The following is a 25,172-nucleotide window of genomic DNA, read 5'->3' as shown; positions in this document are numbered from 1 at the left end:
TGGTGCAGGAGGTTCTGCATCATCATCATGCTACAACCCTGCCATAAATCCAGCTCTTCCATTACTGGTGTTTAAAGCCAGGCTGACTGCCCTGCCTGCTTTATGTGCGCTTCATCTCCACTGGAGAAATTCTGTATGTTTTTTCTAAACCACAGCTTTTTTATTAAACTTAATTATCTGTGATAAAGCCCATAACAGCACCTTTGAAGAGAAAAGAAGATATTATTTTTCTTCTTTTCTGTTCTCATTCTGTCAGACTTTAAATCATCAGCTCCCGACTGCAGCTGAGATTGATCCAATCTCATGGTGTTTGTCCTTCCCTTATCTGCCATGAGAGCCTGCTGGAACCTAGGGCACAAGTGGGGTGTTGGGCACAGTTTATGCTGCAGTGCTGTGCTGTTATATCATTTATTTTTCCTGTTTCTTTCCTATCTCTCCTCAATATTTGCCCCTGGAAGAAGTCAGGTGGGCATACTTGTGCTTGTGCTGAGTTATTAATCTAAGTTTTGTTTCTATTTGGTTGGCCAACACAGGCAGCTGCCCGGGCACCTTGTATACAGCACAATTTATTTATTATCACTGTTTGGAGGTTCTGGTGGTAGGTACAGCACAATACCAGGTTGGAGGAGCTGGGTGGAGGAGTAAATTGTTACTGCCATGACATCTCCAGGCAGAGGTCCTGGGGGTGTTTGTCTTTTCTGGTCACTGGTTAAAAGAAAAAAAAATCCATGTAAAGTTGAGAGCACTGTTATCAGTAAGGTGATCCTGACACCATGAATAATGGAGAGGAAATACAGTCCAGTGAGATATGGTTGCTTGGTGGGTCTCCTTTTTCACCTGCCCATCTGTCTTATAACCACATGGCTGGGCAGCACTAAGTAATTTTTCATGAGGTTTCTGAAGCTGCTACATGCCATAAGGAGGAGAAATGTCTTTGTTTTCCCCTGCCCTGGGCTGGCATATGAAGGACAAGAAGCGACTTGACCACGTGCCCTCACCTGACCAATTTTCCAGGGAGTTACAGCCTTGATTGGCACGTCCTGATACCCTAGACCCAGATTGTCAACTGACCCTGAGGAGAGGCTGAGGCAGCTCTGAAAAAAGAGGAGAAAGTTCTCAGCACACACCAATGAATAAATAATAGTAAGGAAAAGGAGAGAAACCCCAAAGACAAGGAGAGGCAGAGGAGAGAGGAAGGGGCCTCAGTCAGGGAGGTGAAGGAAGGCAGGAAAAGGCAGAAGGAGAAGGGGGATAGGAAGGGACTCTGGGACACACCTGCACTGAGCCAGTGGGGAAGAAGGACATTGTGAAACAGGGGCAGCCCAGCCCCAGGCAGGGAGAGGAGAACAGAAGGACTTTGGCAGCTGGAAAGGCAGCAGAAGATTAAGGCAACCCCAGAGCGCTGTTAACAGGGTTGGGGCGCAAAACAATGACATGAAAGAAAAGACTGAAAAGAACAAAACAGAAGAGGAGGAAGAGGAGGAGGAAGCGGAAGGGGAGGCAGTGGAAGAGGTAGCTGAGGAAGATGGGAAAGATGAAAGCCAGGAGAAAAAAAGCCAGGAGGAAAAAAGCGAGAAGAAATCAAAGTCTGAGGATACAGAGATTGATGGGGAGGTGAAGAAAAAGAAGAAGAAAAAATCCAAGAGAAGAGAGTATAGCAGTGAGGAGGAAGATGACTATGAGCGCAAAAAGAAAAAGAAGAAAAAAGGCAAAAAAAGCAAAGACAAGAAGAAGAAGAAGGGTGACAAGCCCAAGAAAGGAAAGATAGATGAAAATTTTTTGGAGATGTACGAACAGGAGCTTCGGGACTATCATTCGGACTCCTCCAATGCCACGGAAGATGAATACAACAAAAAAAAAGGTCAGCTCCATCTTTCCCCACTTCCCCTCTTGGGCAGGCACTGCTGGCCCTGCAAATGCCCTTGCTGGGGTCCTTCCTGGGGTGCAGGCACTAGTTATTCCTATGTGGGTCATATTTTTGTTAAACAAGTATGTTAATTGTTTGAGGTGTCACTGACAGGTTGTGTCCGTGTGAGCTTTTCTGTTTATGAAGCCGCTTTGCCGTGCGTGTGGCACTGCTGTAATTACATTCTCCTAATTAATATTTGCATTGTGGGGCTGTGCAGAAGCTGCAATCAGCAGGCTCCCCCTGTGTAAGCAGGATCCATGGCAGAGGTGTGTGGTCCTGATCAAGCAGAAGCAGCAGGAGCGTGCTGGGGATTTCAGCAGCCAGAGGGGTGGAACGCTTAGGATTGATGTAGAAGCAGGATGTCCAGCACACCAGACCTCTGGCTGTTTTTAAGTAACAAAATCATCTGGGGAAATATCAGTATTAGCCTCTAAACCTTAGCACGGTGTTGTTGCAATAAATAGACCACTTGTTTCACAAGCAGGCAGTACTTTGGTTCTGCACGGTGAGCTGTGCCCAAAGGTGCATCAGAGGAGGTTTGGATTGGACATGACTAAAAAATTTCCTCATGGAAAGGCTTATGAAGCCCCGGCACAGACTGCCAAGGGCAGTGGTGCAGTCTCCAGTCCCTGGGATGATTTAAAGGCCATGTGAATGTGTCATCTGGGGATGTGGGTCAGCAGTGGCATTGGCTGTGTTGGGGCATGGTTGGACTCGATGGTCTTGGAGGGCTTTTCCAGCCTAAAAGATTCTGTGATTCTGCAACTTAAGGCTTCAGGTGACTCACTCAGTTTCAGGAGAGGACCATGGTGTAGCTCCACGATAAGAAGAATATAGACAGGAGGATGATAGGAGGATGCTCCCGAGCACAGTGAGGTTATCTCCGTGTCAGGGAGGTGGGCAGCAAAGAGGCCGTGGGTGCAGAGGGGTGGTACCAACAACCAGCAGCTGGATCCGGGCGTGCCTGGGGCAGGACACTTCACCTCCATCACTGCTGGTCCCCCACCAGTCCATGAGAGTCACAACACGTGCTGAGAGAGAGCTGGGTGTGCCTGAGGAGTGGTAAAGCACCCCACACTCCTGGTGTGGCTCTGGGTCAACCACACCTGGGGGTTTCTGTCGTGGTGACAATTGGCTGGGACAAGAAAAATTTTCCCATTCCTCTGAGAAGAGGAAAAAAAGTTGTTCCATTCCTCTGGGGCAGAGAAGTGAGTCCCTCACAGATACGCTGTATTTAGGCCATGCACAAAACCTGCTTCATTTGTGATGGCCCCTGAGGGGTAGGGAGGCTGTCCCACCTCATACTACGTTTTTTAATATAGTTGAGCACTATATAAATATAATTTATATAATATAATTATAATTATATAATATAATTATATAATTTACATAATTCATCATTTCTATAGTTTATATATAAATTTATAATTTAAATTGTAAATTACAATCATATTATGAACATATAATATCTATTATTTATTATATATACTTATTTATTATTATATTATATATCATGATTATAATTATAATTACATTATAAATCATAATTTATATTTTCTAATATAAATTATATATAATATTATATATAATATACAGTCTATACAATATAAATTATATATAATTCTATATTAATTACATTATATAAATTATATAAATAATATATAATTTTATATAATATAATTATGATTATATTATATTATATCATATTATATTATATTACACTACATTTTATATTATATTATATTATATTATATTATATTATATTATATTATATTATATTATATTATATTATATTATATTATATTATATTATATTATATTATATTATATTATATTATATTATATTATATTATATTATATTATATTATATTATATTATATTATATTATTATAATAAATATAATTTGCACTTTTCAAAGACTGATGCTACAGCAAACATTTGTAATAATTTCTCCGTGGTCTTCTGATATTAGATATTGGGAAGAAATTCTTGGCTCTGAGGCTGGGGAGGCCCTGGCACAGGGTGCCCAGAGAAGCTGTGGCTGCCCCATCCCTGGAAGTGTCCAAGGCCAGCTTGGACAGGAATTCAGCTATCCCCTTTACTATGCATCATACTGCTATTCTTACTGTTTTGAATTTAAAAATTAGATTTTTTTTGTGCGACTTATTTGGAGGCTGCTGCCTCTTTTCTCCCAAAGGGCCATGGAGTGAAATGGCTGCTGCTGGCCAGGCTCTGGAGAATTGTGTGACCTCTGCAAAAGCCTCCCAGAAGCTTTGGGGATGTCAGCTGCCTTTGGTGCTGGTGAATATTCAGCAGAGATATATTTCAGTCCACAAGCTGTGATTCCTTTTGCTGTAAAAAAGAAAAGAGAGATGTTATAAATGTTTTATAAGCGGGGAGTTAATGCTGCCTGTGTCATCTGACATCCTCTTCATCTTATTGTATTAGCAAACAAGAGGAGGGATCTCCCCATCAAGTTCAATCGATGACTGAAGAACAAGGCAAATCCAGCTCCTGGGGACAGGAAAACAAAAGATATCAAGTGACTGGGTGATAGTGTATCTGAGAAAATTAAAGCAGAGATAGCCAGGCATTTTTAACTAAATTGCAGCTGTTGTCCATTCCTGTGATCATGGTGTTAATGAGATTGGTGATTTATTAATAAGTGTTTGCAAAGTTATTTCTACAGCAGAGTAAGGAAAGCTACCGGGAGACTTTATTGTGGCTTTTCAATGTTTGCAGGGGACTTAAAGGAAAGATGTAGAGAGGCTTTTTACCAAAGGCTGTAGTCATAAGATGGGGGGAATGACTTTAAACTTAGAGAGTAGGTTTGATTGAACATAAAGCAGAAATTACTCCCTGTGAGTGTGGTGAGGCCCTGGCACTGGTTTTCCAGAACAGCTGTGGCTGCCCCTGGATCCCTGGGAGTGTCCAAGGCCAGGCTGGATGGGGCTTGGAGCAGCCTGGGACAGTGGAAGGTGTCCCTGCACATGGCAGGGGGTGGGACTGGATGAGCTTTAAGGTCCCTTCCAACCCAAACCATCCCACAGTCTTGACTGCCAATAACAGTGCAAATGTTTTGTGTAAGAAACATTTAATCAGAGGAATCAATGACTGTAGGTATCCAGAGAGTGTTCACACAGCTCCTGGGCTGCCCAAACCACCATTAAATCTTCTGCAGGTGACAGATACATGAGGTTCAGGTCTCTTTCAGAGACAAACACTTTGGAGGAATTTACCTCATTTTTTTCCCCCATACCTTTCTCTTGATATCTCAGGTCTTGTCTGTGATGGGGAAGAGTGAGACTGGCATGATTATTTATCCTCCCACTCAAGTTTGTGGCCATAGAATTTTGAAGGAGGGGACCAAATGTCTCTATCTGTTTTCTGGATGACTCCTGCCAAAGTCATGGATATCTCAGTGTTGCTAGGAAGAAAGAAAATGTTTCTCTTTCCAAACATGGTTTCATGCCATTAAATGTGTTTTCCCTCTGGCTGAATCAGTAGCTGCCACCTTGGTGAGCCCAGGCCCAGACGTGCACAGGGTGTGACAGATGGTGGAAAGCTCCTTCCTGTCCTGTGTCACAGCAAAATGCTGATGGCTCAGGAGAACTTCAAGCTTCCCTTTTTAACGTGGCTCACCAAGAGGCATAATTCACTTCAGAGGATAACAGTCCATTTTTTGGAGGTCCTCATGATGGTAAATTACTCCATTTTTCTTTTCACTCCTCCTTTTTTTTTCCTACTAAGTTTCAGATATGGATATTATGGATATTATTACACATATTATCAGTAAGTGGTGGAATCACCGTCCCTTGATGTGCTCAAAAAACAACGTGGATATGGCACTTAGGGACATTGGCTGCTGGTGGGCTTTTCAGTGTCAGGGAATTGTTGGATTCAATGATCTTAGAGGGCTTTTCTAACCTGAGGAGCTCTGTGATTCTCTGCTGCTTTGTCCTTCTTGCACAATGGGTCAAGCTGGACTTCAGTGATGTTAGCAGTGTGAAAATCATAACATGAAGAAAGCTACTCAAAAAATGCATGTTTTTGTTAACATGTTGCCTCAAATGGTGATGGAACGGGGAGACAGCCGCTGTTGATTTGTAAATAGATATGCAAGCTGCTCATCACTTCCCTTGATGTGTGCCATTGGATTTATTGTGTTATGTTTATCACATCATAGTCGTGAACCAGAAAAGGGCTACACAGAAAAAGCATTCAGGACACGCTGAGTTTATTGCTAAGTTCTGTTTAATGCAGTTTAGCAGCAGTGGAGGAGAGCAAGTGCAGTGTTGTGGCCAGCTCTGTCCCTGCCCAGAACTGCAGCGATGCCTTTGCAGACAGTCATCACTTGCAGCATCACCTTGTGTGCACCCTGCACCCACGGATCTTCCCCAGCTGAGGCTTTGATTAATATTCTGAGTCAGGGTGAACAAGGACTCCTCTTTGGAAGACAGGTATTATTTTCACTCCTTGGCACTAAAATGAGCTTGGGTTTCAGGCATAAAACATTCTGAGGAGAGCTTTGTGCCAGTGGCAATTTTATATCTCGCGATCCGCTGGGAGATGCAAACTGCGCTACTGAGAGAAGGTGGTTCTGAACACTCCTTGGAGTTATGGATCTCATCTGCTTGCACCCCAGCATCTCCCACAGCTGCAAATGACCACAGAAAATATGTATTTTGAAAAGTTTAGATTATTTTAAATGTTTGTTAGATGTTTGTGAGTACATGCCTGGAATAGAGAGGACTTTGGAACTATTTAATTGAGTCTTCCAGTACCTGAAGGGAGCCTACAAGAGAGCTGGAAAGGGACTATTTGCAAGAGCCTGGAGTGACAGGACAATGGGGAATAACTCCATACTGGGAGAGGGTAGGTATAGTGTCACCTTGATTTTTTAAAATTTTCTAAACCTTTCTAAACCTGACATTTAGATTCTTGTAACAAACTTTCTCACACACTTTATGTAAATACCTTATTATTTTGCATTCTTTTATGGAGGAGGAGAAGAAATTTGATGGACTGTTGGTTCGTCCAGTGTCACTGGAGAGGTGGCACTTTCACCCTCCAATCCGCTGTCACTTCTGGAAATCTATAAATGTTGAAGTCAGAAATTAAAAGATCTCTTTTACCTTGAAACAGCAGCGTATCTGTGTCATGTTATTTTGTGTCCTATAATAACAGTTTAGAGTTAGAAGTTAGGAAGAAATTCTTCTCTGTGGACGGGTTGAAACACAAGATCTCCCATCCCTGAAAGTGTACAAGGGCAGCTTGGATGGGGCTTGGAGCAACCTGATCTAGTGGAAGGTGTCCCTGCCCATGTCAGGGGGCTTGGGACTCAGCTGTCTTTAAGGTCCTTTCCAGCCCAGACCATTTTATGATTCTGTCAACTATCACAGAAATTCACTATTGTGTGACAGAACAAGCCAATAATAAATTAGTTGTGATACTGAAGTGTTGATTAGTTTCAGGAGTACACTTGAAAATAACTTTTATGTCAGGGCTAAAAATCTTTGTGCCCATCTATTAGACACCCCTGCTACACACCTGTGTATTCCCACTGGAGAGCTGAAGTTGCCTGGAGGTGTCATGCTGGAACTGGGCCTTACAAATTGGAAATGAGTGATTAAAATGCTGGGAGAGGGGCTTTGAAAGGAATCACAGCAGCTCTTCCTAGTCCATAATGAGCCATCGACTTGCAGCAGGGATGTCACTAGTCACTGGTGTGGAAAATCAGTGTCATAAAGCAGATGAACGCAAATAAACCTTTTTGGAGCAAGCTCTTGCTGGTATCTGGAGGTTTGCAGATGTCACCTTTCCTTTGCAGGTGTGTGTTTGGCCAAGTGCAGGCACAGAGCTGCGGGGAGCAAGCACTTGTGCTCCCCCACCTCTCCCTCTGCCAGGGCAGGACCCCAAACATATGCAGAATTCATTCTTGTTAGGCACACATGATCCGTTTGGGATGGCTCAGTCCAGCTGGCAGCCCCAAAAACAGCATCCAGGAACAGCTGTGGGTGCCAGGCTGCCAAAAGCACGGCACAGCTGATGTGAAACCCGCGAGCAGGAGCCTCAGCTCCCCAGCACTGCTGCTCTGCTCACACCCAAAACAATCAGCTCTGAATGGAGTGGTGAGCTCACTTTTATAGAGCTCTGTTTTATACCCTTGATTGCCTGTGGGTACCTTTCAGATTGAGTGTTTGAGTTTGGACTTGAATAGAAAATACCTGAGAGTTCCTGGAGAGGAGCTGAATGAGCTGGCACTGAGATGGATGTTAAATGCAGATCAGTATTTTCAGTCCTGGATGATTTGCCCCCAGCCCAAAAAAACTGAATCCAACCTGGATTCAGTTTTCTATTCAGTTATCTATACTCGATCACATTAGAATAATTCAAGAATATTTGGGGTTTTTACCTTTCCCTCTTCTGTTGTATCCCTCGTCCCTTTCCTCTTTCCTCCCTTAACAACTGAAATTCCTATGTCTTTAAAACATCCAAGCTTTGCCTGGGTAGTTTTTCATTCTCTGGCTGCAGAAAGAGAACTGAGGAGATGCTTTTGTCACAGGTACATCAGTTCCTCTAGAGGTACATCAAATTCCAAGTTTCAGGACTGCATCGATATTTTAAGGATCATTAGTTTTGTTCCCATTTATACCTTGTTAAATATACATCTTCTAGGCCCTCTGTGAAGCTGTTTATCATCCTGTCCCTGGGAATTTGGACTAATATCTGAATACTGTTCCATTAAAACAGCAGAATTACATCCATCAGGATGGGAAGTCTAAGCAAAAAATAATACTGAGCTACAAGTGGCTAAGCACAGAGAGGGGGCCAGGGCAAACCAGTATTTTATTCTAGCCTGGGACAATCCTACAGCCTCAGGTGAGGTGGCTTATCCAGCTGAGACCCAGGAAAGCCAAGAGTCATGGTGGATTTGTTCTCAAGAGCCTCTGATCACTGCTGGGATGTGGTGTTTTACTGAGGGTTTATTTTAGCTGTCAAACATGCAATCAAGATGTAGCTTCAAGATTCACAACATGTTTTTGTCTGGTTAAGGCCTCCTCTTGGTTGACTACTGCTGCTCCAAGAAATATTTATTTACTTATTATCAGTGTCTTGTGGGTGCAGCTATTTCTCCAGGCATTGTCAGGGGAGGTTTTTCTTCCTTGCAACACAGTGACACAAATACCTGAATGGCAACACTTAAAGAAAGACTGAAAATAATAATTGTGGCTTTTGTTGATGGATTTACGTGCACTGAAAGACAGGCTGGACACTTATCACTGAGGAGTTGTGCATTGTAGCTGTAATTCAATGTAGTTTTTGGAAACCAGGTTTTTTTGGCACTTTGTCACCTGATGTTCAGAAATGTTGTATTTTTCAGCATCAGTTTGGAGGTCTGCATTTTATAGACATCTGTATTGCAGTAGTATCTAAATCAGAATTTCACTCTGATCTGTAAGTGTTAATTAAGACATATTTGTAAAGGAGGCAGAAGCAGGAAGTGGAAAGGCTACAGCAAAATTTTTAAATTATTCTTTTTATGGTGCTATTTGAATTGTAGAAACTCTGTGCCATGACTGCTTAAGTTGGGTAGTTGTTATTTATTCCTAGAATCATAGAATCCTGGAATGGTTTGGGTTGGAAGGGACCTTGGAAGTAACATAATTCCAGTACCACTAGACCAGTTTGCTCCAAACCTCACCCAACCTAACTCATAACAACATCTAACAATGCTCATGTAAATATTGGTGACACGCATAACTTGTATTTATTACAACCTTCTATCAGGCATTGTTCCCTGCTTAGGCCAAGCATCAACATGAAGCACAGCTAGAAATCAGCTCCAAATGAGCTGGTTCCTCACCCCAGAGCTGCCAAGGGTGCAGTGTCCCCTTGGGCTTGCAGCCAGTGTTCCTGTTGTGGAGTGCCTGTCCCTGCTCATGGTGGCCTCACCTGCTGCTGGCCTTGCCAGCTGTTGACTCACACAGTGGCTTTGCCAGCTGTTGACTCAGTGGCTTTGCCAGCTGTTCCCTCCTGAACACATTCCTGTTGGATTCAGTGCCTCAGGCCAAAGCAGTTTTGAAAGGCTGTTGATGTGGGTGTGTTTTTCTCCGTGTTTTGCTCTGTGAAAACAGCTCAGCCATTCCCTGGAATAAAGGCTGTGAGAAATGTCTTGCCTTGCTCATGTCAGGGAACATCCAACACCTGCAATGCCTCCAGGCCAGGGTTGCTGGGCAGGAATGGGCAATAAAAGAATCCTTGGTGAAATTGCTCTTCCTCCTGCCTGGGTATTGGGGTCAGGGCTGGCAGCAAGGAGAGGGTCTCTCCTTGATCTTGGTTTTCCCCTGCCTAGGTGACTAGAAGAGGGTGGGATCTTGTTAGAGGCTGGTGACATAGAACATAAAGCCACAGAATGGTTTGGATTGGAAGGGATCTTTAAGCTCATTCAGTCCCTCCCCCTGCCATGGGCAGGGACACCTCCCACTGTCCCAGGCTGCTCCAAGCCCCATCCAGCCTGGCCTTGGGCACTGCCAGGGATCCAGGGGCAGCCACAGCTGCTCTGGGCACCCTGGGCCAGGGCCTGCCCACCCTCCCATCAGCAATTCCTTCCCGATATCTCATCCATCCCTGCCCTCTGGCAGTGAGAGCTTTTCCCCGTGTCCCATCAATCCAGGCTCTTGTCCAGTGTCTCTCCCCAGATTTTTTTATAAGCTGTCTTGAGGCAATTGAAGGCCACCAGAAAAGTCACCCCAGACCCTTCTCTTCTCCAGGCTGAGCTCTCCCAGTGCCTTCAGCCTTTCCTCATAGGAGAGGTGCTCCATCCCCCTAATCAGAGACATGACAGACAGCAGGGAATTACTTCCAGCTGCATTCTGCAGGCACATTGCTCTACCGCAGACTTTGTTCAGTGCAGCAGATAAAATCGATTTCATATTTTACCCAGGCTGTGCTGCACACCTCCCATTGGATAGAAATGTCTAATGTTCTTGTCAATAGTGGTGACTCAGAGGCACCCCATGTCCTGGCAGGTCTTTCTTGCCTCCCAGAGACAATGAAAGAAAAGGAGCAGGTTTCTGTTGTGAGTGCCTCTCTCCCCTGAGGCACAGTGTTTTCCTCCAACACAATTTAAGCTTGAATAAAAAAGATGTTGATTGCTAAACTAATTCTACTTTACTGTTCCAGCAAAGAACTAAGGTGGTTTTTCCTGGTAGTGCTCAGGCAAAAATACTCTTTTAAGTGGTAGCTGGACCACCAGGTGAATCGAGTCTGGCTTCCTACAGTGCATGAGAATGAAATGTTAATTTTTACAATAGCTGATTAAGTAAAACACACTCCAAACCATGACTACTCTGACTGTGGGAACAGGCAGGACAGTTTTCAGCTTTGGATTTATATTTTAAGAGATAAATGATATTTCAGAGCTCAAGATAATGACACTTGTGTGTAGCAGCACTAAGTTTGCTTAGAAGAAAACCTCCCTAATTCATGTCCGTGACAAAGTCTCAAAATGCGAGATGCTATTAATTCTGCAATTCCTTGTATAAACTATGGATAGCAAAATGTGTAACAGTGTGCAACCAGTCCAAATATTTGTGAAAAAAAATCCCTCTCTTTTGCTTTGAATAATTAATTTGGCATCCATGCCAGACTCCAAAGCTTCTTTCCACGAAGCATATAAAGAGCAGGCAATCTCTCATAGAGTGTGGGCCCAAATCTGCTCACAGTTCTGAGGTACAAATCCAAAGCCATTGTGCTCAAGTCAATGGAGTTAGTCAGGATTTGCTTCAGAGTGAATGGGAGGAGAATTTGACTCATTTTGTGTATGACAAGAGATTATTGCACAAATTGTGGCTCACTAAAAACAAACAGGCAGCGATTTAAAAGGCTCTTCTTTGTGGTGGGTAAAGGATGGTCCTGATTAAACTGTAACCATCATAAGTATTTAACTGATGTGTTCACAAGCACAGAGCATTGTTTTGTCAAACATAACCTATAACAGCCAGCACAGACCCTTAAAAACTTCCAAGTATTTTGCATAAATGTCAAGGTACTCTTCAGGTGCTCCAAGACAAACACACTCCAAAGTGTTTCAGTAGAAGCCAGAGTGATTGGTGCTTTGCATGAATCAACATGAAGTGAATATTGAGGATAATCAGTGAATTCCCAGCTGGAGGTGCAGCGAAGTGCAAACAGCCATTAGTGCTGCTGAGGTAAATGCATCCTGCCAAACAGAAGCGTCTGAAGGTAGCTCTGAGAGACACAGCTTCAGAGCAGTTGGTGTTGATTTGGGCTTATACTCAAGATGAGTCACAGAATCCCAGAGTGGCTCAGGCTGGGAGGTACCACAGTGGGCTCCCTGGTTCCAGCTCCCTGCTCCAGCAGGGTCATCCCAGAGCACAGGGTACAGGATTTTGTCCAGATTGCTCCGGAATATCCCCAGTGAGGGAAACTCCACACCCTCTCTGGTCTCTGTTTCAGTGCAGACTTCCTCACTCTGCACAGTGAAGAAGTTCTTCCTCATGTTTAGATGGAACTTCCTTCTGTTTCTCCCTGCTCCTCTCCTTCCATTGATCTGCATCACTGAGAAGGGCCTGGTCCATCCTCTGACACATCCCCTCAGAAACCTGTGGGTTTTGCTTTCCCTCTCCCTTCCCTAACTTCTCACTATCTTTTCTGTCTTACTTCACCTGCTTAATCATTCTAGTGGCACAACCCTAACTTTTTTCCCTCCAAGGGACAGTCTTGCTAGACAGAAATTAGGCACCAATTCAGTTCTTCATATTCACTTCATGAGAACGTGACCTGACAGGGCCTGCAGTCACTGCCACAACTGATGGTGAGCAGTGCCATGTTGTTGGAGTCAGAAAAACCTGAATTTATCAGCCAAAGCATTCTTCTGCCCTGGAAATATTCCTTTCTTGGGCAGCTAAGGGAACTTTCCATGCTCTTGGCTAAAGTGTCCCAGTCTGCACTTGTCAATGTTTATAGCTTTACAGTAATTTTAGGAGTCATTTTGAAGCAAATGTTTCTCTACTCTCATCATTGAATGGATGGATTTATATTAGCCCACTTCATGTTTATCATCTCCTCCTGCAAGGCAAGGAAACGGGTGTGAGTGTTTCCAGCAGCGATGCAATGTAACTTGAAACTGATTTTATGCTCTCTGTATCCTGCACTTGAAATGGCCATTTCTGAGTGCTTGTTTTCAACAAAGAAAGTACTGTCTGTAATTTCCTTTATTGAGCTTGTATTTGCCTGAGAAAAGCAGTAATGGGTTTGCAGTTCATAGCAAATCAGCCCTGTTTAGCTTGCTGGAACTTTCACCAGCTTCTGAAGGCTTCGTGCAGGATAGCTGAGCAGTGGAGTCAGCTGGGGATTCAATATCTACCAGAGGAGATAAGTGAACTAAATTCCACTTGATTGAGATAATATTTGGAACAAAAGAGCCTGTATCAGTAAGTTTATTAAAGCTTTGTATTGACTCAGCCCGGCCTATCGGGAGAAAAGCAAGATTTGGAGACTGGGCTGAAAGTCAGTCATTCCCATACTAACACTTTGGGGTTCTGTAACTTGGCCATGATCTGAGCACTCAGAATAGACTCACTTTGACCTTGAGGCAGGGTTGTTTGCCATCTAAGAGCACTTGATGTAGGAGCCTTCCTGTGAGCAGAGGCCCATGCCGCACGATGATCAGACTCGGGTCCAGCCTTGCCCTGGTGGTCTCCCTCTGGGGCTCCTCTGCCCACGGGCTGCCATAAACTTCATAAACTTCATAAACTCAGCCAACATTGCTAGGAAAAGCAGTAAGGAGTACCACAGAGTGATTTGGCTTGGAAGGAACCTTTAAGAATATTTAATTTCAAGCCTCTGCCACGGGCAGGGAAAGTCTCCAGTAGAGCAGGTTGCTCCAAACCCCACAGCAGCATCAGAATGCTGGCTCCATGACCTGACCACTTGGGTGAAGGCCTTTGGGAATCCTGTCCATGTCTGAAGGGAAGTGAATGACCAGTGAAAGTATTTGGAGACATGGGAATGTCATGGTTTACACCTTGTGTTTGACCAAGAAGGAAATAGGGGCATCATGGGTGTAAAGTCATACACAGGGAGGCCAAGAAGCCTCAGCCAAAGTGCATCTCAGTAGGTTAAAACAGCAGGAACATGTAAAAGGAGTTGGTTTTTTACATCCCAGAAGCCAAAAGTTACTGCACAGTTCTGAAGAGGCACTTCGTAGGAAAGTCTTTGGTGAGCATTAGTGGCCATGATCCAGAAAATAATAATGGGAGTGGACCCTCCGTGAGGACTTGGATCTTTTGAGTGATGAAGAGTGTGAAAAACAGGGACTCAAAATGGGAAGATTAGAAATACCATGAAGCCATCTAAAAAGGAAGTAGGGAAATTGGTTGGAAGATGTATGAAATTTATAGGATACCTAAAAATTCAATTTCTGTATTTTCCTAATGTTGTCTTTCAAAACTGGAGCACTGAAGTAGTAAATTTGATCCTTCTAACCTAGATGCCAGCTTTGGTTAGATAACGTCCACAGATATCCAATTTCAAGCTTTTTAGTTAATTCAGTGTTACCATCCTAAATCACTAAATACAAGATGTTTATGCTTGGGATTTGCTACCACTGGACAAATTCTCTCAAAGCCAGAATATGCAATTATTCAGGAACAAACTTGGGGGTGGTTATGAAATGTCACTAACCTACAGTTCTTGTTGAACTATATCATGGGTGCTGTTCCCAGCAAAGGGGCTGGGGTACAAAATGTTCATCCCCACCCCAGCTTTGCCCTTTCTGCCTCCTGGGCCCTCAAACTGCAGAGCAAATATGACAGCTGTCAAGGGCCGATAAAAAATTATTGAAAAAAAAATGCAAAGAAAAGAAACCATCCTGAATCTATATTGCTGAATTCCCATGCCTTTGAAGGATGTGGCTAAATAATCTGCATTTGTCTCCTGCCTTTTGCAGAAGGAGCTGGCATCAATATTAGCATTAAACTTTAATTTTCTTCCTGCTAAGGAAATTATGGGCCCTGCATCCATGACATCACTGGAAATCTGGGACATCATGTATTTGCACAGCTGGCCATCCAGCTGTAATGCTGAAAAAGAGGTGGCAGGGCTCCTTCCCCCTTCCAGCAGTGCACTGTAACTTGTGTCAAATGCAGTGATGTACTGATGTCATCAACCCAGACCCTCCTTTTGTCCCTCAGTGCCAAGTTAATTAACATGGTCTCAACCCCAGTGTATGGCTGGTAATGGCATGAGCTAATCAAGCAGGGCTCAGCACATCTGTCCGGGTAAAAATTACACATCCACATGCTGCCTGCCCACTGCAGTGCATGGAGGCTGATTTTGGGGCTGTGGACCTAAAGGGCAGCCCATCTACTCGGGCTGTCATTGTTTTCCAACTGTGAGAAATCAGTTGAGGGATTTGGTTTTTATGGTGGGGAAAAGTGTGGCTTGGTGGTGGGTTTTGTCTTAGACAATATCCCTGTATCCAGTCGCCTCACTTGCTAGGGATTGAGAAGGGGGCAGATAACTTTCTACAGCTTCAGCAAGGAAATTAGGATTGTTTGCATAGATAAGGTGATGTCAATACCTGCACAGGTGCAGCAGACCAGCTCAAGAATGAGTTCCACTTGACAAGTAGGTTTATCATGTCAGACTCTGTTATATGGACATATAACCTATAAGTCCTAGCACTTCTCTAGCAGTAAAAGAAACTCACTAGAAAAACTGTCTGAGCTTTTGAAAGGTCTCTGGGAACTTACAGATTGTTGTGATGGCTCTTTTTTTCTCCTCTCATGCTGCCTGCATGCCAGCACAAAGTTGAACATGACCTGGCCTCACCCCTGAAAACCACAACAGGGGCAAGTTTTGCTTAGGCCCTGTGGTGAAAGAGGAGACAATGCCTAAAGATCCTTTTCCCTAAAAAAGCTTGGAATCGTGGAATCACTGAAGTTGGAAAAGCTCTCCAAGATCATCAAGGATCACCAAGCTTTGACCAAACACTTGTTGTGAGCTAAACCAGGCACAAAGCTTGTGGAGGGATGCTGAGCTGTAGCTGCCATTTTGGCAGTGCCCATAGCAGGCTCTGACAGTGACAAACACTTCCACGGCACAGAAAAGTCATAATGCTCCTTGAGACGGTCAGGCACAAGAGGCTGCTCAGGATGAGCACAGCAATATCCCAACTTGAGCCAGTTGTTTCCAAAGCTGCAGCCCTGGGGTGGCGGGAGGTGACTCACCGGGACAGGGCGGGCCACAAACCTCCCTCCTGCTAATGGTCCATGCAAGCACCTCGCCTGTGAAAACACTGCTCATGATGTGCAAGCTGTGGATCCTGAAATAAACACGGGCAGGAGACCTTTCTCCTTTTTAATGCCTTTATTAAAAGTGATCAGCTCGGGTGGGGGGAACCGACAGGCCGCCGCTGCTCCCAGGAGTGACTCAGAAGGAGGAAGAAGAGGGCAGCTGTGTCCATTGGTCTGTGGGCAGAGCTGGGGATTCTGTCCTCACGAAAACATCGGGAAATCCCTTGCTTTTTGGTTCAACATTCAAGGTCCACTGTCTAGCCAGCATCTTTACGTCAGGGTGAGGAGTAAAAAGGCCTTGGTGGATACTAAATTCTGTTCCTCATGTCTAGTCATCACTTTGATGCGTCAATTTTGTGTTGGCTCATTGTTTTAGGGGTTTTTGGCTAGGTTTGGTGAGGGGTCTCTCCCACTGCATGCTGGATCCGATGTCATTTGCATGTCAACTCAATGTCCCTTCCCTTCCCCGTCTGGGTGCCATCTTCCAGGACCAGCCGTGTGTCACTCAACAAAAGGGGGATTCTTAACCATCAGCGACAGGAGTTAACGAAAACAACCAGTGATTACAATAACAAACAGTTAGAACTCCACCCTGGCAGCAACTGGCCCAACCTGTTAACTCTGCAACCTTTTAAAAAAATGGGCAGCTGTTCTACTCATAACAGTTCCCATATTCTTCTTGGGGTTTTTTTTGTGTTTGTTTGGTTTGGGTTTTTTTGCAAACAAATCTCCTCTTCCTTTGAGCCTGTAAATGAAATACACCAGCCCAAGGGATGCTTAAAATGTTGCTGAGCACAGATCACAACTTCCTGTATTTATTACAATAATGTCCCCTTTCCTGTCCTATCTATATTCATAGGAAGGTGAGATTAGGAAAATATTGCACTTTTTTTTTCTCAATGCAATAGAGCTGATGGAAATAAGGAATAGTTTTTAATCAGTTTTACATGAGTGCCCTGCATTTTGCTCTTTTGGTTGAAATGGTGATTAAATTTAGTTCTGATGATGTTTTGAGGGAAGGGAGTTATTGTGGAAAAACATTTGATGCTCAGAGCAGAGTTACAATATACTTTTTGTGTCTTTTGAATAAATACAGAGTAGAATAGAGTTGAGAATAGAATAAAATAGAATTCTAGAATAGACTAGACTAGACTAGAATAGAATAGAATAGAATACAATACAATATAATGCAATGCAATACAATACAATAGATATGTGAATAGAATAGATTAGTGATGTAGTGAGGGAGAGATGGACACTAATAAAAACATGTAACTGTTCTGATACACCCATGAAGAGGGACATTTTTGCAGCATTAGTTGTGAGAAGTCCCATAGTTAGCAGTCAGTTTGTGCAGGATGAAATGCTGAAAGTACAGCCTTCCCTCTAGCTGATAGGTCTGAGGTTGAGATGCCATCACTAGATCATGAACATCACATTGTCTGAAGCCAAAAAGGGCCATCAGGGTGCATAGCTTGGCCACAGGCAAGGTTTTGTTATTTTTTCCAGTTCCTTCTCTGTTGAGCCAATGAGGACATGTCTTTCAGTAAAGTAACCTGTTTTCAAACCTCAAGTCTTGTTCTAACATCACTCATCATCCTAAGAAATGTATGTCTGACTACAGAATTTTTGTTATTTGAATCTGTCTACCCCTGCCTTTTGGCCATTGGATCTTGTGATGCTGCTTGAGTAAAAGGCATTTTTTAACTTGTGTGTCTCCCAAGAAGAGATATGTGTGTGTAAATAAAGCTATCACTCAGTCTACTACTTGGGAAGACAAATAGATAGAGCTTTGAGATTCTAATTTAAGTGTTTTCCTACCTATTGTCAGGGGGGTTAGGTTGGATATCAGGGAAAGGCTCTTCCCCAGAGGGTGCTGGCACTGCCCAGGCTCCCCAGGGATGGGCACAACCCCGGGGCTGCCAGAGCTCCAGGAGTGCTTGGACAATGTTCCCTGGGATGCATCCCTGGGATGCACAAGGTGGGATTATTGGGGTGTCTGGGCAGAGCTAGGAGCTGGACTTGATCATCCTTGTGGGTCCTGTGAGACACTGGAAAGACTGATGTCCTGTTGAGCGAGTTTTTTTGGGGCCTCCTAGGCCTCTTCCAATTCAGGACACTCTGTGATTCTCCTCACGATTTACCATTTTGTCTTTGGTAAAATCTCCATAACAACCAAAATGCAAAATTCCTGGCTGTAGTGATGTCCCAGCTCCCATACAAATATCTTATCAGAGCAGACAGGAAAGCGTGCATTGCATTGACATGTGCATAAATGAAAAGTGGCTCAACAGCTTTAACACTTCACATAAATTCATCTGCTCTATGTAACACATGCTCGTGCATTGTGGTAGGGGAGGCAGCATGTTCACAGAGAGGTATTTTATTTGCATCAAGGTCCATCCTAATCCAGTCCCTCTCTGCTCATGTAAGGTGTCTCCAGCAGTTTTGTTTGATATGATGATTTTCCACAGCTGGGGTTCACCACGCCCTGTCAAGAGATGGATTTGTTTGGGCAGTGGGTGCATAGATCCCTCTCTAGGGTGTGTTTATCTGCTCAGGTTTGGTGATGACTTGGATCTACAAAGGGTGAAGGCTCTCTCCTGTTGTCCTGATGTTTCTTTTCTCTTTCCACAGTGTATGAGGTGGTGACAGTGACAGGAGACGTCCGAGGAGCAGGAACCGACGCCAACGTCTTTGTCACTCTCTTTGGAGAGCACGGCATCACTCCCAAGACTCATCTCACCACCCAGTAAGTGTCTGAAAGGAAGTCTGTATCTTTGAGGCCTGCTCTTCAGGGACTGCTAAAGCATTTTGATGAAACATAATATCATGCTGATGGATGTGGAGGGAATAAATCTATACAGTATTTTAAGATCACCAGGGAAATCTGAATTTTTGCCATTGCATATTTCGTACCCAATCCGTTGCAAACCTGCATTCCCTTCTGTAGGTGGAAATCCATGTTACATAAGGCTCATATTTGCAAGGTGTGGGGATGTTTGCTTTTCTTAGAGCTTAATTTTGGAGCTCCCAAATTAGGAGCTGAGCATATTCATTGCTTGTTGAAGTGGGCATAATGGGCTGTATTCCCATGCCTAGATCCCACAGAGGTCTCCATGCTAGTCAGGTACAGACAGAAGTGTCCCTGAATGATTCTGAAGAGTAACTCAGTGGGTTTGAAGTAATGTTGATAGATGACCACCTACAACCAGCCATAGGAAATCTGAGGCAAGCAGAAATGGAAGAATTTAAGCCAACTCCTAATTTAGACTGCTTCCATCCTATCTGCTGTATGCCTTGCTGCACACCACTGTAGTTGCACATCACTCTGGTGGCCCTGTTCTGTTTTCCTCCAGCTGATGTCAACACCATCCTATGGATGGATCTTCTCATTTCTTATCAGCATGTTGAACTTTGTGGGAGCCATATTTTATAAGAACCTATTAAGATGCTTTTGACTAAATAGCTTTTTTCCTTTTTCTTATTTAATTTTTTTAAAATTTATTTACAAAATGAGCATCAGGGTCAGCAGGCGCTCATTTCCCGTGAAATTGAGATGACTTTTAACAAAGTACCAGCTCTGCATGTACTAACTTCCCCTTAGTCAGGCAATTGCACTAAGATAAATCAGAAGATAAATCAGAAATCCCTTCTCCTGAGGGTCTGGGAGAGGCTGTGTGTCTCTGTTTTTCGGTGTTCTTATTGTTTTGGTTTTCTTGAAAATGTGTTTCAGAATTATTAATCCTGTGCTAATGTCACACGGTAACTTCACATTTTCTCCATTTCTACAGCACCGACAAGAGGTACCTGCAGCTATTTTAAATTTTACCCTCAAAAGAGCTTCTCTTCCCAGTGAAACAACTCAAACATGAGAGTCTGTAAAGAAAATGATATGGGAATGGTAAAGAAAATACATGAAATTTCAGCCCTGTTTGCCATATTTCAAATTCAGAAACCAGAGCTAGGAGAAAAAGTTCTATTATCCCAGAAACACCAGGGAGAGCTTCCTGATTGTATATTTTATGTCTATGTGAAATGCTTTGGTTTTTGTTGTGTGATTTTCATCCAGACATCCCAACAAACTGACAAAGTGGAATGCCATTTTCTTTGATGTAACAGAGAAGGAAATGAGGCAAGGACCTAGAAGGGAACGTGGTTCCACTGCAGGTCAGTGACAGAGCTGGGAGCAGCAGCAGCAGCTCTGCTGGGGAAAGAGCTTCTAGCCTCCAGACCTGCCCTGTAGTATTTGACAAAGCCACCAAAGCAACATCTGCTTTTCAGGGAGTTGACTTGTGGTCAGCACTTACATAAATGGCCATTTCACTGGGAAAGCACTCATCTGCTTGAGGCTATGGAAAGAACCCAAATATTACCCTAAAAAATTAATAAATAAACTCTATGCCCTTTAGAGAAGTCAAAATATGCCCATCAGCTGTGGCGTTAAACATGCTGCTGGCTGTGCAGGTGGTCTTTGCTGGCACTTGGGTTAATGCCTCCTCTTTCCTCCTGCTCTCACCACTTTCATTTTGCAAAAGGGAAAAAGAAAGGACACACAGAGATTATTTTAGGTTGCAGCAGCAGCTCTCTGAGCTTGTTTAGACCTGAGTTAGCCTTTTGGGCTTGGTCCCTGTTGCTGCAGTGAGCAGATGGCTGAGGTGTGGAAAGCAAGGATGAAAGAAGCCAACCTTCTGCAGTTCAGGGCTCTTGAAACTGGTCCCGCAGGAGGTGACCGCTAGAACTGCAGCCACAGCTTTCTACTGGGGGTTTCCCAAACATCATCAAAATTTCTGTGTCTCTAAGCAAAGTCTGGCACTTTACAGTGCTCCATCGAGGAACGCTGAGAAAAAAATCTAGTCTGGACCTAGGAGTGCCTTCAGACCTGCTTAATTGATAGTCTTGTCTCCTAATTATGAAGAAATAGTGAAATAGTCCGTTTGCCCCCCTCCCCACCCAAACTTGTTATGCAGCTTTGTGAATATGGCAAAAGGATGGAATCTCATGCATCTTTCAACTAAATGTTTACACGAGTTCACTTATGACTGCAAATGCATGACATTTTATAGGTGTTTACATTTCCCCATGTATGACAGACAGCTGAAATATCATGCATTGCCTAAAGATGGTTCTGCCACTTTGCCTTCTGGTTAAAACGGGTTTTTCCTGTTTCTTTCCTGACTGTGTGCTGGTAGTGAAAGACATGACTGTCCAGGTCTTTTTGTCACGGGCTGTAAGGGGGAAGACATGGCAAGCTGATGAAATGTTATGTGTTTTTAACATTGGCCAGCAATATGGTAACTGTGAAAGACACAAATCTTTGCCATGACTGGTCAGGAGGAGCATCTGTTCTGGAAGTGACAGCACTCAAAATCTGAGCCAAGAGCTGAGTTTCAAAGGGGGGGCTACAAGAAAGGACATGGAATGACAGGACAAGGGGGAAACTGCTTAAAAATATCAGAGGGCAGGGTTGGGTGAATATTAGAAGGAAATTCTTGGCAATGAGGATGGTGAGGCCCAGAGAAGCAGGGGCAGGGATACTCCAGGCCAGGCTGGATGGGGTTTGGAGCAACCTGGCGTAGTGAAATGTGTCCCTGCCCATGGCAAGGGGTAGAATGAGATGGACTTTAAGGTCCCTAAGGTCCCTTCCAACACAAAAACCTTGTGATAATGTGATTTATTTTGGAAAGGAGGTTCAGGCAAGCAGCTGAGTGCCTGGGTGGGGCTGGGATGACTCCACCTTTGCAGTCACTCTCTGCTGGTTTGGGGGGACTCTATCACTGGTGCTGGCAAAGTGCTGCTTGGGCCCAGAAGCTCTTGGCAAAATCCCACTTCAAAACCCAGCTCATGCAACTCTTCAGTTCCCCATCCACCACCCTGCACCAGGTACAGCTCAGCCAGAAACTAAAAGCACTACCACAAATTAATTTCTTTCCATAGGCACCATCACGGACACGTGGGTGAACACCAAGGCTTTTCTTGGTGGCATTTTGACAGTTGTCAAAACTTTTCCCATAGGTGTGAATTGATCCTCTGTGGTCCCACTGTGAGCAAAGAGTGCTGATCCTCCACAGTATTTTACTTCTCCATGTTTATGTGCTTCCCACCAGGCTGAGGCTGGGGAAATGGTACAGCACTCAGCTGGGAGTGCCACTGCTGGCTCATTCACAGTTGTTAGTCCAAATCCATGTTTTTCTTGCTAGTGTAACTTTTTAGTGTCAGGCTTACTTGGTCCAGTTGGGGACAACTGCAAATAATGTCACAGAGAGGTTTTTACCTTGAGGGAAAAAAAAAGAAGAAAGAGTTAAGAGAAGATTTAGCAGCTATGGCAATGTGGAAGAAAGATGAAATAATTGGTGACAGCTGGCTTTCTACAGCTGGATTTCTACTATTTGATGACAATACAAAGGATTTTTTTTTAATTTCTGATGCTGAAGACAATTAATTGGCAGTCTCTTCTACCTGATTTTGGGTGACCGTACGGAGTTTTTCCTGTTCCTTAAGCCAGCAAATACATATGAATTGCAGAGTATGTACAGGATAGTCTCTAGAAGATGGTTATGCTTGTAGCCCTAATATAGTTAAGGTAAAAGCCCAGTGGAAGAAGATCTGATTTTGTTATTTAACCTCTCTGGAATAAATGAATAAATACAGGAAAGAGAGCTTATTTACTCTGAGCAGTTAATATAATAAGTTAGGAAGGGTTAGGCAGTTGGTGCAGAAAGAGCTGTTCAGGTTAGGAAGGGAACAAACACCAAGTGCAGGAGGGAAGGATTCTCACCTTGCTGCCAAAATGCTGCTTCAGTGAGGAGCTGTGATCCTTTTCCTTTAATGCCACAGGAGGTTTCCCATTTTACAGCTGTTTATGTATCTGACTGTGTCCTGATTTATGTCTGCACAATTCTGCAGCACCTTCAGTGCTCTCTAAAGACTTAATGGTCTGGGACAGCGTTAAGTAACAGCACATTTTGGAGTCCATATTCACTTCCAAAAAAGAAACTAAATGGGATTTTCTTCCCTCTCTCTTGCTCAGCCCTATTAGCCAGCCTATGTCTAGTATTTCAGGAATAAAATACCTGAGAGAGTGCTTAGACTGAGGTGTTGAACAACCTAAATGTAAGACTGGATATAACTGGCATATGTATAAATTATAATCCACCGGCAGCTATGAACACAGCAGCTGGTGGTCCAAGAAAGGTCAAGCCTTAGAGAGAAAAACAGGACTTTGCTTAAAATAGCCAGACTTTTAAGGGAATTCAGGTGTTAGACCCAGGTCTCTGCTGATCAAGAGTCAGCTGCATTTTTCAGACTGTAAAGCCTGGCCAGTTTTCCCCTTGGGATGAGAGTAAGCTGTATTCCTGGAACAAACCCAACCATTCTGTCTTGCTCAAAGCCCTGCCCCTATCCCAACTCATTAATGTCAGTCTTAAAAATGTCTGAGCTCGTTCTCATTGAAAATTTTAAAATATTTCTCCATGGGAAGGGGATGAAGATTTTCAACAGACTAAAATTTACCTCAATCTGGCAAAGTGAATGTAATTAAAAAGTGTTATTTAATACTGGGAGATACTGAGCAAACTTTGCGCTGTTCTTGGTGGCACTGTTTGCTTTGCATACAGTTTCTCTAGAAAATAATTGCCAAACTGCAGATAACAAAGACATCTCCATGCACAGCAGTGGGGTTGGAAAGAAATTATCTTTAAGGTCCCTTCCAAACCAGGACATTCTATGAGTCAATGATTTCAAGATAAAGCACAGCTAAGATTATCTAAATTAAACACCACTACTTTATTTTGTTTATGCAAATCACACCACCAAAGATGAAAATATCTGGTATTAAGATGATGCTGCTCCATGCAGTACACAATGAAGGAGCACTTACTCAATGTCTGTAATTAAGGCTGTCTGAATCTGTACCTGGAATGCTTATGGATAAGGCAGAGCCTGCGTGTCCTCTGGCACTTTGTAAAGTTTTGGGGTGGATTCAGACTCCCAGGGTTTTGGCCTGGTGTTTGGCTCCTGGGTGTCATCACTCTGCTGCAGCCCTGAGCAATTCATCCCATCCAATTAAACCCTTTCAAGTGGGGCTGTTTTTTCACCAATTTTTTTTCAGTGCCTGCTGAAGCAGGATTCATTCTGCTGGTCGATAATGTCCTTGGTGCAGACACTGACAGTGGCTGTGCTTTTCTGCTGGTTTCTTTTCCATCTGGAGTGGTTTTGGACGTATGCTGCCTCACATGGTACTCCCAGCCACCTGCTGACTGATGCTGTCAGCTTCATGACAGCAGCCTTGGCTAAATATTTGCAGACCAAACTCCCTGGAGGATTTGTTGCTCCAAGGAGGAGGTTAATGATGCTGCTATTGGAGCTCTGTGCTAAGAGCTGCTATGGTTTGAACATATGGGGGATGTTATTTTTTTTTGTTGCAGTTAGTTTGTACATGACAATGTCCTCTCTCCAGGAGTGATCGATAGTGGATGTGTAGGGAGGGACAGAGGGATGAGGCCAACACATTGTCAGCATTTTTCCAATACCTTTTGCATCTTCTGGCAAGATGCCATCTTAGCCAGAGGCCTGATAACACAGGTTCACACAGCCCATAATGTGTGTTAGACAACCTGAGGATGAGGGAAGCTGTCTGTACTTTCAAGCCAGGAAAACAACAGGGACAGACCAGTGCTCATCCCTGACACCTTTTCATGGCACCCTTACAGATGGTACTGGCTGAAGGGTGGAAGGGAAATCCTACATGGAAACAGGACATGGAGAGAGAACACTATAGCAGTTGCAAATATATGGGGAAGGGAGCAGGGTTCATTGTGTGGTTTTGGGCAGAAATTTCCTTTCTGTCCCTCTCAGTTCAGCTCTGACACACATAAATTCTGGGGACAGCTCTGGGCCCTCAGGACAAGAGAGACACTGAGGGGCTGGAGCCCCAGGAGA

The 25,172-nt window shown here is 43.8% G+C and overlaps 1 protein-coding gene across 1 annotated transcript in view; it reads left to right on the top strand.

Moving 5' to 3' along the window:
- The first annotated feature begins 1,434 nt into the window (after nucleotides 1–1,434).
- The window catches only part of LOXHD1 (lipoxygenase homology domains 1), a 150,926-nt gene continuing 127,188 nt past the window's right edge, over nucleotides 1,435–25,172 (top strand). Inside the window, 3 exon segments of the mRNA XM_030968988.1 lie at nucleotides 1,435–1,861; nucleotides 18,870–18,984; nucleotides 20,027–20,038. Of these exon segments, the coding sequence (XP_030824848.1) occupies nucleotides 1,435–1,861; nucleotides 18,870–18,984; nucleotides 20,027–20,038 (554 nt within the window).

This window comes from Camarhynchus parvulus, chromosome Z, assembly GCF_901933205.1.
Source record: "Camarhynchus parvulus chromosome Z, STF_HiC, whole genome shotgun sequence".
Taxonomy (NCBI): domain Eukaryota; kingdom Metazoa; phylum Chordata; class Aves; order Passeriformes; family Thraupidae; genus Camarhynchus; species Camarhynchus parvulus.
This window is presented reverse-complemented; position numbering and strand designations above follow the sequence as displayed.